Source organism: Poecilia formosa, unplaced genomic scaffold (assembly GCF_000485575.1).
Source record: "Poecilia formosa unplaced genomic scaffold, Poecilia_formosa-5.1.2 Scaffold38, whole genome shotgun sequence".
Lineage (NCBI taxonomy): Eukaryota > Metazoa > Chordata > Actinopteri > Cyprinodontiformes > Poeciliidae > Poecilia > Poecilia formosa.
The window spans coordinates 300,504-313,885 of record NW_006799977.1 but is presented as its reverse complement, the minus strand read 5'-3'; the positions used below and the strand labels follow the sequence as shown (position 1 = coordinate 313,885).

Genomic DNA, 13,382 nt, shown 5'->3' with positions numbered 1-13,382 from the left:
ACGACGCAGAAGTGATTAACTGGCAACCACACGCTCTGTTAGCAGATAAATTTTAACGCTCACTTCCGCCATCTGCTGTTCAAAGTTAATATTGCTCACATTATTTCTGGTCTGTTTGCCACTTTGCAAATTCCCTGCCCGCCTTAAATACCCAGGCGTTACCATTTCGTCGTTTCCTGGCACAATTTCTGGAACAAAACATGCCATAAATGTTGTACTTTATGTTGTTAAGTATTTTATTTTATGTTTTAGACAATAATGCACTGTTATGTTCATTTTACGATACCTGGCTGTTTCCAACTTTGGCTATGGATGGATTTAGTCCTTTTGACTCTTTGCCATCTTCTGTTATTGCATTTTTCATACAAGGCACTAAGAATGTTTTTATTATTATTATTAATTATTATTATTATTATTCAGTGTCATTGCTACACAAAATGCTATTTTGAGTTGTGAAGGTTGTCACCTGTAAAACATGTTCCTTTATCTTTCCCACACATCTTGGATATATAGGCATATGTTGTAATTATACCACAGAGAAATAATAAGTGGCAGAAGATTAAACAAATATTCTGATACTAACATCAGTTAAATTACTTAATATAAACATTTTCAAAATGGGATATTACTTTTTAAAAATAAAGTAAATATTTGCATAGGTTTGCCAAAATCAAACTAAATATTTGACCAGTTGAAATATTCAGGTCTAAAGCAATATTTTTAGATGGAAAAATAAAAACAAAGAGAGAATAAATCCAAACTTCTTTATTGTCTTCAAGTAGCTTACTGGAGATTTATTACAATCTCTTAAAATGTGAGTAACCATTTTTAAATTCATGTTTGAGCTGCTTTGGGAGCAACAGTACAGAAGAGAGGTCGCTTCAAGGCCACAGAGAAAAAAATGCTTTCCTCTCATTAGCACAAATTATTACAAGCCTCCAGTGACAGGGATTGGAGCAGTTTATCGGTTCAGACTCTCAGTGGGTAAATCATACATGAGTAAATGGATTTCTGAGCAGCGAAGTACTGGTTACGCTGTGGCGTATCGCGCCGGACCAGGACAGGATCGAAAAGGAGATGACCCGCTGGGGAAATCAGACAGAAACACCGGGCTGTGTGAGGGAGAAGTCTCCGTCAAGCTCTGCCTCTTGTCACGCTTACGCCTCGGGTAGCGGAAGTTAAACGGTGGACGCCGGGCCACCAGGACTCCAATTTCCTCAGAGGAAGAATCCAGAGTCCTTGTGTGCTGTTGTTGGCTTACTGTTCTCTCAGCAGACTCACTGGAAGAAGAGAGAAGGACGGAGGGGTTAACCACAACTGGGGGATCTGTAGGAAGAGAGGGCATAGCTGTGGGGTCAATCGGAGCTGGCTGAGCGACATCGGGAGTTGGAGGGTCAGAGGGAATGGGCTGCAGGTCAATCACAGGGTCATCAGGCAGAGGTGGAAAGGTTGGGATCATGGGGTCTATGGGGAGGTCGTGAACTTGCGGTTTTACAGGTTGGACCAAGTCCACGTTCTGCAGAGAAACAGAGAACATTCCACTGAATTATCATATCACCAGCTTGTTCAGACATGCAGCAGAGAGGGTGCCAAGCAACAGTATGTTCACTAAACAGTCACATAAACTACTGCTAAAAACAGCAAGCTAAATATTGACATAAACATTTCTACAATAATTATAAGATATAAATGGTTAAATTTTACAGCAAAGAAAGAAAAAAAATCTGCTAAATAAATCAGATGAATGAGGCTTACATCACCTTTCAACAATCGAGCCGTTCACAAGTCCCCTAAGAAACATGTTTGATATTTCCCAATTTTGTGTAAAATTCACCATACATTAGTAATTATTGAACAATTTATTCCTGTCATGGTGGATTATGGGCATTTTAGTGCTTTGTAATGTGAATGTTGCATTCTGTTGAAGTTTTAAGTAATTTCATGTCACATGGTTCTTTTATTATTTCTATTACAATTTTGTTGGTAAAAAAGCTATTCATTTAAATTTAAATTTGTTTAATTGCAAATGAAAAATTTGCTGAAAAATGTCGACATTCTTTTCTGTTTATGCTTTCTCTTTGTTCCAATCATGCTGACAGTGTTGTGTTCAAGACCACCTAACCCGAGACCAAGACAAGACCAAGACCAGAGTGTATCGAGACCGAGACAAGACCAAGACTTTTAGGGTCCGAGACCAAGTCAAGACCAAGACCGATCTCGAGTACCACAACACTGCATGCTGATTACTGATTTGTGTTGTTTCCAATGGAAATGACTCTATAATGTGGTGTTAAATACAACAAAACAACAGAACATGAATTTTTTGTTACTGTACCTGTATCTTATACATCTCACAGGACACCTGGACGTCCGGGTGTTTGCTCATGTCTCCGTACACGGATCCTGTACAGAAACCTGCCGTCTGAGGGAAGGGGAAAAAAGACAATTTGTGTTTTTATTAGTGGTTCAAGTATTTAGATGGAGTGTCAGGATAAATATAAATCCTGCCAAAGTTTTGAAATAAGAAAAAAGAAAAAAAAATCCTAAGCTGAAGCCTTTTAACTACTCAAAGCTTAAAAATAGAGAATAACTTGTCATGTTAAAAAAAAAAAAACATGTCCAGGGATTGCTGAGGTGACAACAAATAAGATGCAAACTGAAGCTTTAGCAACAACATTAATTACCTTCAAAATGTTAGGAGGGTTGACGGCAGTATTTACTCTCTGGAACAACTTTGTTTAATCTATTCATAGAACACAGTGCATTCATTCTTTGGTGGGTGTTAGTTCTCTTAGTTATTATTATTTTTAATTTTAGACTGAGGTTGTGGAAGATTTTGCTGGGAATAACAGCACCTTGTACATTCGCCTAACAATTCCACACTGAGAAAACTGACAGTTCTCTAATGCAGAAACAAGAAAAATATAATTTATTGTATCTGCATTAGTTAAAAAGCATGTTTTCTTGTCTTTCCATTTTTGGAGATTGGTGGAATAAATTGGCCTCTGTGTCATGTCAGATTTATACGAAGCATGGCATAATTAATCTTTTATAAAAATAAAAAAAAATCTAAACTATCAAGTAAAAATGATTAAATTGTATTTATTTAATAATAATTTTCAGTGCAAGTGTGTCTCTAAATGTGAGTCATTTTTGTCTGAAAGTTATTTCTTAATGGGAGCATTATTACTACATGTACCCAAATTAAAGGTTAGACTTTTCCACATTCATAGTGCAAGTTTACATGCTAATTTATTTGACTTTTATTTGTGCACACAGATGATACATAATAGCAGATTTCTAAGTTGAAGAACAATCTTACTGTAATACATTTAATATTTTCCTGCAGGATCATCTCTGAGGAATGAAAAAAAAATGATGCAGTAAATAAACATACACATTAGTCACAGATGTTACTCATGGAGCGACCCTTTGACGTTTGACCTGGTTAGTGCCTGCTGAGGTACCTGTGTGTCTGATTTGAGAGTCAGCCGCTGGCAGGTCCCTCTCTCCGTAAATCCCTCTGGACACTGCTGGACCGTGTACTCTACAAACACCGCTTTTTTTGGCACGTTCTGTGTAATAAAACGATGTGACAAACTGCACAAATACATTCACAAGTACTGGCAGTCGGAGAGCCGTTGTATTTTTATGTGAAATGTCCTGTAATGACCATCACTGGCCATAACCCTTTAGTTTCCATCCCACAGCTGCACCGTCATTTACCACGAGAGGCAATATACAAAGATTTAGTTTACAAAGAAACTGTTCTGTTCTGTATTTGCTCCCCAAACATAAGCTGGACAAGCCATACAGGCATAAACATCCTCATTGATCCTTTGAAGCCTTGTGCTTCCATTGCATTATAGTTTCTGCTGAGTGGTAATGCTTTTCAACTGGCCCAAAGACGCGAAAAAGCCTGCCCTATAATGTCTGCCCAAACACACCCAAAGATTAATCTTCAGTGTAGTTTCCCCATAAAACTAACACTCAATACATTGTTGAGCAATGAATTCAGGAGCGGAGCCTAGTTTCCTGCCAGCATTAACCACTGCGGTACCTGAACTGCAGCTCGGGTGACCCGTTTCACACCAAGCCCAGCGCCCAGAGTGGACTGCCTCTTATAGGCCTCCAGAGTGATCCCTGCGGTTTCCATGGCCACCGGGCTGTCTACGGAGAGCAGGACGGGACAAGTTGGACAAGTCTGCTGTAGCTTCTCTGGCGGATCTGCAGCAACAAGAGCTTGCCTGAGTGATCTTGTGCACATCTAGTAGTTCTAACAATAGGGCTTATTGATCTATAAAGACATGGGTTAAAACACAAGGTAGAGTTTACAGAAAAAAATAGTGAAATTGAAATAAAAAATAAAATAAGGACAATGATTGAAATCAGCAGATTATGTTTTGACCACAACTGATTTAGAAAGAAACATTTGGTGCAATCTTCTTTTGTCTGCAAGTTGATATTTTTCTTCATGGCTACATCTGATACATTAAGTGTCAGAATAAATCCATCCATTTTCTTTACACCCTTGTCCCTTAGTGGGGTTGGGAGGGGTTTTTTGGATTGTGGGAGGAAGCCAGAGTACCTGGAGAAAATCTACACATGCACAGGGAGAACATGCAAACTCCATGCAGAAAGACCAGGGCCAGGAATCGAACCCAGAACCTTCTTGCTGCAAGGCAACAGCTCTACCAACAGTGCCACTGTGCAGCTGTCAGAATAAATATTTGGAAAAAATAAAAAAAGGAATATTCACACCATTAATTTAACTAGTTCTAATTTTTATTGGGTCTGTACTGATTGTTACCGTTTTTTATTTATTAGCACTAGCTGAAGCTTTAGCAACACAGTTTATATGGTACAAAGAGCAGCCATTCTTCGCATAACAAAGCTATGTATTTAATTTTTTTAAATATGTTGATATGTTACTGTATTGTGCTCATTGAGTTTAATAATAAAAAGCTTTACCTGGCACAAGAGCGCAGTCATAGCTGTAGAGGTAGGAGTAACCCTCTGGTGTGTGCAGGATGGTGGTGTTGCAGTTACCCGAGATTTGCTGAAAGGAATCAAAAAGACAAGATCTCTGGTTTAATCACTAGGTCATAAATGCTTTGAATGTTTAATATAAAAAACATATCCAAAAATTAAACTAGAGTGGCCTCAAAGCAGAACAAATGTCTTCAGATGACTCAAGGCAATTAAGTTTAAAGTTCCCTTGTCACTCATGCTTGTTACGACCCCAAAGTCTAAAGGATCAGGGAAGGTAACATAAAGAAGTGTGAAACTTCAAATGATTTATTACAACAAAAAAGATGGTTTCACCAAACCAAAACACAATATAATTTAACCTGATTAACACTCAAGAATAGGACTAAAATAAACTAAAGAATGCAAATTAAATGACAAAATCCCCAAACTAGTCTAGCTCACGATAACCCAAAAGAAAAAGGAACACAAAGGGAGCACCAAGCCTCCCAAACACGAGCTTTTAGGTTGAGTAAAATCAAGCTGGAGCAGAACAAGCAGAAACAAAATATTTCAAAACTGCCCAAAGCAGTTATAAGCAAAACCAAAGGTGGTTGACAGCTTAACAAAACCTCTTCCTACAAGCTGCCCCACTGGAGGAATGGTTTCAATTGTAGGTTTCAGTATCTGATTGGCTTTGCAATCCTCTGCTGGTCCAACGGGGTTGCTGCTGTCCGGTAGCCTCCAGGCAGCCAATCAGGAAGGTGTGCTCTCACAGCTGAACTTGCAGAAGTAAAAGGAGCCTGCACAGCCTCAAGAGGCCAGGGGCCGTGACACTGCTGTTGGACCCAGTTTTATTTCCATGCATATACCGCAGGAAATCACAAAGAGAATGTCTATAACATTGTAATAATAGTAGCAATAGAAAAAAATGTGAGTTAGACGTCTTCTCAGAAATCAGTGCCATCCAGCTGCACCTTTAGCAAAGTGTCTTTTTTATAAATAAAAACACCGTAAGAAAGATTAAAACTGGACATATTTGTTTTGTAATCAGCATTAGAAGCAGTTTTTATCTGGCTAAAATTAATACAATCATATTGCTGTAATCGTTTTATTTTGTAATCCATCACAAAAAGCTTAAAGGACTTATGGAACTGCAACTTGCCCTCATGGGAAATGTAGGAAGGCCTATTGGACGTCTGTGTCATCCATTGTTCAAGCTAACCCAGCAGATTCTTTTAATGTATTTCTAAGAAAAGCAGAGTCACTACAGACACTCCCTCGATCGGTTGTTACTATGGTTAAAAATAATTTAATAGTAATTTTTTTTCAGTAAGACAACAAATTTCATAAACACTTTTCAGAAGCAGGTTCAGTAATGCATCATGACAAACTCTTTAATGTACACAGTCTCAAATATTTGCCATGATGTCACCTTAAAACTCAGATTTTCAATGCATTTAAGTGGAAATTAGAAATAATTTCTGGAAGAAAGCCTTAAAAATCTCTTTTAAACTTTGCCATCATGTTGGGGTCGCAGTAATCATGTGGAAGACGGTGGGCTAATCAGATGAGACCAAGATGGAGTAGATTTTAAAATGGAGCAAAAATACATAACAGTACTGGAATAAACCCTATGAGGTTGCAAAAGACTTGAAACTATGCAAAGGCTTGCTTTTCAGCAGAATATCAACCCTAAATATGAAGCTAAAGCAACAACAAATTGGAAAACTGCATCGTTTATAATAAATATATCAATAATATGAACAACAAAATTCCATCCATGAAAAAGGAAAAGAAGTCCGAAAAGATGAGATGTATAGCACAAATGCAAACATTTGTATTTGAACAAACCGTGTGTGCGTGCGTGTGTGCGTGCGTGCGTGCGTGTGTGCGTGCGTGCGTGTGTGTGTGTGTCCTACTGTTTCCATGAAGGGTCTGACGTCACAGCGCTTCCACGGTTTTGGACTGCCGATGTGACATTTGGTCTCCAGGACATCCAGGTCCAGGTAATACACGTTACCTCCTGGTCCCTGTTATTCACAATGCAAACACAAGGAGCAGGTTACATGAGCCACTCTCTGGTCCTGAGTGGCAAACGCTGAGTGTATAGTTCACATAGATGGAAACTCTCATATATGCTGTACATTGTATGATATTGATTTTAGCCGTAGCCCTGAAAATAAATGATTACTTTTAGGTTAGAAGGTTAAATAATATCTCTTAAACCCTGATCGATTTCACAGTTAGATCTTAGACTTCAGCAGCAGAGCGTAAAGTTCATAAAACCGCTTTGCAGAGGCAGGTGTGTACTGAAATGACCTGGACTTCATTTATAGTTACTCCAGTCCTACTGACCATCTATTATTAGGCTTCAAAGGGATTTTATTTGAGCAAATATTAAAAGTGAGATTCTTCAGAGGAAACTGATTACAGCAAAGCATAAACAGCAAATATTTCCTGTTGTTTTTAGCTACAGATTTCCCATTCCTGTTTATTTTATTAGGCCCAGAGCAGCAAAACCACTGCCAAAGTCTATTGGACATTATACTCCACTACTTTTTGTGTGTAGCTGAAGAACTTCCCACTAGCTGTTGATGTTTTTGCTGACCTGACCTGAGCGTGCAGGTAGACATTGGCGATGCGGTTGAGGGCAAACTTGTAGCCTTCGGTGCGATCCTCGTTGATGTAAGTGACAGCCAGGCGAGAAAGCTTCTCCACAGCTTTGTCGTTACAGGGAACTGGAGCGAGCTCGATGGGCATCAGCAGAAAACCCTCCCCGTTCACGTGGAAAGTGTGAAAAGACACGAGCGATATTAGCAGTAAAACTGTGCAGATGTCCATGGCAGCAGACGTACGGACGGAAAGCTAACGGCTCTGAGCTGAAGTTTGTTCTTCTGTGTTTGCCTTCCTGCCAGAAAGGGACTTTTGGAACCAAAAACAGAACGCTGAAAGGAAGTCAAGGGCAATGTTTGTTTGAGAACAGAGGGGCTGATATATGTGAATGAATATCTAAGTGGTACTTTTAACCCCTGGTGCACAGATGGAGCAAAGGTCAGGACTGTCACTGATGGCTCAATTTGCAATTAAAGGGCTGTGAATTTCATTTCAGATCATCAAGTTTGGATATAATACAAAAGTGCATTTTTACTTTCCAGACAATTGTGCCTCCATGCAAAAGAGTGATTGTCCCGTAAAGTTTGTTCCTGTTGTTCTAGCCCTGGTGGAAACAACTTAGAAAAATAATTTGTGATAACTGCAGTGAGTCTGTTTTTTGGATTCCTGCTCTTTATAAAAAATATGATATGATAATTTAGCAACATCAGAGGGTGAATTTCTTCTCTAAGAGCATACCGCAGCATTTTAATTACGTCAGAGTGCTGACTCTATTTTGACCAAAACAAAACAGTTAAAGTTTTATTTGAGCTAAAGGAAATTGATTGATGACCAGAAAATGTCTTTCAGGATTTTCCTTCAGTTCCAGCAAGTTGCCCAAGCAGCACTGCAGCCTCAGACCACCACTGTACTGCCGGGATATCACTTTTCTCTGAAAATCTGCATTTCCTTTAGATGTACTGAATATTTCTACAAAAGTCATTATGATCATCCAAAGGTTCGTTGGGCTACTTTGTTCCTCACTCTCTCTTGCTGAGGAAAGGTGAGCCTGCAGTTGTTTTGTAACATCCTGGATTAGTAGTTGATGCATATTTGAATTGCTTTTAGTACACCCGCCCTACCTGGGAAATTTCACCACTGTTTATTTTCCTCCATCTGTGTATAATAGCTCTCACCCTGATTCACAAGAGCCCAAATCTTTAAAGCTGGTGTTGTAACTCTTTTCAGACTGAAGGATGTGAGTGAAGTTGTTTCTTGTCTGATCTTGAATATAATCTTGAATTCCTTTCTTGAATTTCTGTGTTACGGTTTGATTTTCTGATTTTCTTCATGTTGTCAGACAGGCTGAGGATATTTCTTTATTATACAGATCTGGTAACAAGACTCACTGTGGAAACTGAAATCAATCATCTTTACAAAAATCTGTCTAATAGCAAATAATTAATCATCTAAAAAACTAGAATTTCAATTTGGATGCTATTTTCCATTTACAATCATTATTTTAATATTTACCAAGGTAATCTTTTATCACATTTATTTATTATCTAGAACATGTAAAAAGTGAGGAAAAACTGAGGAAATATATGAAGTGTATGCTTCATATCCTGGCAAACTGCAGGATCAGACTATCTTTGGAGATCTAATTAAGTATTTTATGTATTCATGTTTTCATTTATCAGCTTAATACATTTCATTATCTGTATCTTAAAATAATGCTGTTTGAGCAAACCCTTGACATTTTGTGTTTTCATCATTTTCCATTTGGGTTAATTCCCTGGCAGTGTGCCAGTCTCTCATTCCCATCTTTATCTCCATTCTAAGACTAAAACAAATAAAATCTAAATTAAAATTAAGTCATAAAATTAAAAACCTGAATATCAAAAGCAATATTCCCTTTTGTACCTGAGAAATAAACAGATACTTTATAATCAGCTTAGTTTTTGATTAGTGATTAGCACTAAACACAACTTGTCTGTCAACAAAACTGTATATCTTATAAATCAATTGTCCTGCTTAGAATTATGGTAATAAGCTTGCTCAGTTAATTATGTTTGTTTGTTTATTTACTTTAGTGCTCATCTTGCAGATGGATTTGAATTAGGAGACATTTCTTCCTGTAATCCCTAGCAGGCAAGTTTGTTTACTTTTTTTTTTAACAAATCAAAAGTTTATTTATTTTAAGCAAAATCAAGAATAAAGAATCTCCTCTTTTTGTTTTAACCACATTCTTAACTTACTTGGAAGATTAGGAATTTATCTTCAGATGAAAGTCATGTCATCGATAAGGTAAGGTTGATATTTTGGTTACAGACAGTAGAAGTTATTCACTCAGGCTGGTAGTTTGTCCAGGAACCAAGACGATTTGAACTGCGCTCAGTTTTAGAGGTTGCAATGTTGTCAATGCACCAGTAGGAGTCACTGTGCTCTTGCTATGATGTTCTAAGTTCTGATGTTCCGACCTGCAGAACTGAGTTAAATATTGACCAACATCCTGAGACTAAATGAATCCCTATTTGAGTCCTGTTATATCTTGTCACCTTGAATAACTATCTTAAAACAGAAATAAATACAAAACAATATTTCAATTGAACTTACCGCTATATGATAAACATTTATTGTCTTCATTGTTCTAAGCAAGTATTAATATATAATAAAAATCTTCTTAAATAAATTGATTTTGAACTATTCAGAATGTAAATTCTGTTTTATCATCAGACATGTTTTTTTGTTTTCCAGAAATTCAACATGAAATGGGAAAGCAGGCTTGGCTGTCTGTAGTGGGTGGGGTTCACACTTTGGAACCAGTCAGATTTTATTTCCACCGTTTTTGACAGATCGGTTAATGTCTGTAACAGCAGCTCAGACGCAGAGCAGACTGACAAACACAAACACAGTCTCTCTCTTCGTCATCCTCTTCCACACACGCGTTTGATTCATCACAGTTTTGAGAGGAGATGAGAGAAAGTGCCGCAATTTGACTAAAAATCTATTAGCTATGAGAAGGGTGCTTAACCCATTCACATGTAACTTTCTGTCTGACTGCATAGACTTTAAGCTTTGAAAAAAAAATGCTTTCCTGACTCTTCAGTAGTGCATCGTTGCAAAATGCACATCTTCACATAGGTGTCAGAAATTTTGCTGTGCATGCAGTCGCTACAAAACAACAACCTTTTGCAGCAGCACCGACATCTTAAGCGTGTGTTGTGTTTTTAACGAGTCAGTAGATCGGCAGAGGCTGCATTTATAATACCGTGAAGTGTTGGGTTATCTGGGTTTGAAGGGCTAATAGAATCAGAGCAACATTAGAATATGATGACAATAAGGAATAAGGTGAACTGTGTGAGGACGAAGTCCTGAATGGAAGAAAACCACCTTTTGCAAAAAGTCAAAAACAACAAAAACACTGAGGAGGAGGGGGAGTGGATGGAGAAGAATGGAAAATAAAGACAGATTTGTGAAGCAGGTAGGAATTTATGGACAGAGCAACACAGGGAAGAAAGATCCAAATGTGAACTCCTTCTTTTGAGCTGCAGTCTAAAGTAAATAGATTCAATTTAAATTGTATTCTTGCATATTAGTGTTAAGCTGTGTGCCTGCAAACTGTTTACAAAGGGTGTGAGAAAGTCTTATTTTTGTCTGACTTCTTTACATTTTACATTTTTTTCTTACAAAGTAAAACATTTTTTGGGTCATTATTACTACTGCCTAATTTAATAATTCAATGTATAGCACATTTAATAATTCAAACACAACGTAAACCTCAGTATGCATTAATACACACAGCGGAAACTGTTTCAACATTACCACAGAAGCTAACATCTGCAGTCTTCCTTGTCTCTGCTCTGCTTAGCGGTTCAGCCAATCAGCACTAAAGAAAACGAATGGCTCTCCTGGATTGGCTGCTTTTCAAGCCCCAGTCATATGCATGTTAAGTAGCATTGAGTCTTGGTACTTCAGCCTCCTAATCTGTGTTTTCTAATAAAAAAAAATTGTGAATAAGTGAATTTGCAAATAAATTGGAGTTATGTTTCACAGAAAAATACTGAAGTGCAGTTAGGTGGAGATCTGCTGTTTTTAATTTGACCAACACGTTTCTTTGGACTGGAAGTAGCAGGAGCATTTTGCAGAGGTCCAGGTTGAGTCCTGGATTAAATATGAGAGAGAACCTATAGAGGGAGCTAAAAATTAGGGTTATGGGAAAGAGGCTATCCAACCCCAAAGAAAAACCCTGAATGTCTTTTTCAATTAAAACATTTGATCTCTACCATTACATATTTAAACTTTATTTTCAAATTAACATCAACACTTTACATTACACATTCCAACCGCATCTCTCTATTATTTATAGCAAATTCAAAAGTCTCTCTTTTATATATTTTCACTGAAATTCATTTCACTGAATGCCAGCTTTACATGAAACTCTGGATTTTGCTGCTTTCACTGTTTTATTATATTTGCATGATTTAACAATTAGCAACAGGAACAAAAATAGTATTTTCTCAAAGCAAACAAGGTTTCTCATTTAAGTCTTGCCTGGGTTCAGTGAGGTGATGTGTGGGTTTTCACAGTCTAAATTGACCTTTTAAATTGCCCTATATTGTGAGGGTGTGTTTTCACGGTGGCTGTGTTCTGTGCAGAGTGTGAACACGATAAAGTTGGTAAGGGAGGAAAATGCTGCTATGAGATGAATAAATTCTAGAGAACCATCTCTCTTAAGTCAAATAATAAAATTAGTTACTAAAAATAAAATTCATTGGATTGAGCTAGAGTTAACTGTTGTTTACTTGACCTCAATGAATTAGGCTTTTAATGCACACAATACACACTGAACATCATATTCACATGTAGAGAGAGAGTTCTTTCTCCACGCATCTGTCCCGTGATAATCCGTTTTCCTTAATCCATTTCACATATTCACTGAACCAGGTTCACCTCTCAGCAGAAGCTGGAGAAGGGAGGCAGAGATACTGGCTCAGCAGAACAAATTCTACTAATATCAGAAGAAGAAGAAGAAGAAGAAGAAGAAAAAAGAGCTGCCTCAGTGTTGTGCGTCTTTGTGTGTTTTCATACAAGGGGAACGGGAACTGGTGTTTGTGTGCGCGCCTGACTGTACAGAACCACAAATTCATGCGTCAGTGTTACCGGGAGCCAGCTGTGCTGCAGCAGAAAGCGGGGAGAGTCTGTGGGGGAGAGATAAGAACGGAGAGGCTGCACCGAGGGCCTGCTCTACCAGCACAACGCCAGACCCAAGTTAGACAAACCTCCTTTGATGTGAGCACAGAATAATCTCCCCTCTTCTGCTCGCTGAGCTGAGATGCCACGCTGCAGCGATGCCCAGGCGCAGATATGAGGGGGCCGCCGCCGTTCACTTTGTCCTGCGACGCGCCCGGGAGGGGAGACAACAAGGAGAAAATAGAACAGAAGTGATGAGGGGGTGATTTCCATTCTGATGGAGTCAAACATACTGCTGAAGGAAGTTGGACTGAAGTGTTATGTTAACACATGGATTCTTTCACAGTTAAAAAAACGAGTCAACCAGGGGGAAAAAAATCTGTCAAAGTTGTTTCCAACATGATGATAATGGATCAGCAATCTTTAAATCCATGGAAAAACAGCGTTTTGTTTTTTTGTTCATGGATGGTTTTGACTATTGCTGAATTAAACTTGTAGCTTATTGTTTAACATTTTGAAAAAAACTTTGCTAAATTGAAACTAACCAATATTGAAAAAAAAGCTCTTGCATTTTGATAAAAAGGTTTTGGCACTAGGATGAGGGATTTTTAATTTTTTTTATTTGG

General features: G+C 38.0%; 1 protein-coding gene across 1 annotated transcript; it reads right to left on the bottom strand.

The window, feature by feature from the left end:
- Positions 1-749: 749 nt before the first annotated feature.
- LOC103137190 (alpha-2-HS-glycoprotein-like) lies at positions 750-7,909 on the bottom strand. Its single transcript, XM_007550814.2, has 7 exons — positions 7,585-7,909; positions 6,891-7,001; positions 4,972-5,059; positions 4,061-4,227; positions 3,468-3,575; positions 2,336-2,422; positions 750-1,516 (listed from the first exon to the last, which is right to left on the bottom strand). The coding sequence occupies exons 1-7, from the start codon at positions 7,810-7,812 to the stop codon at positions 1,031-1,033; spliced, it is 1,275 nt and encodes a 424-aa protein (XP_007550876.1). The 5' UTR covers positions 7,813-7,909; the 3' UTR covers positions 750-1,030.
- Between the last annotated feature and the right edge of the window lie 5,473 nt (positions 7,910-13,382).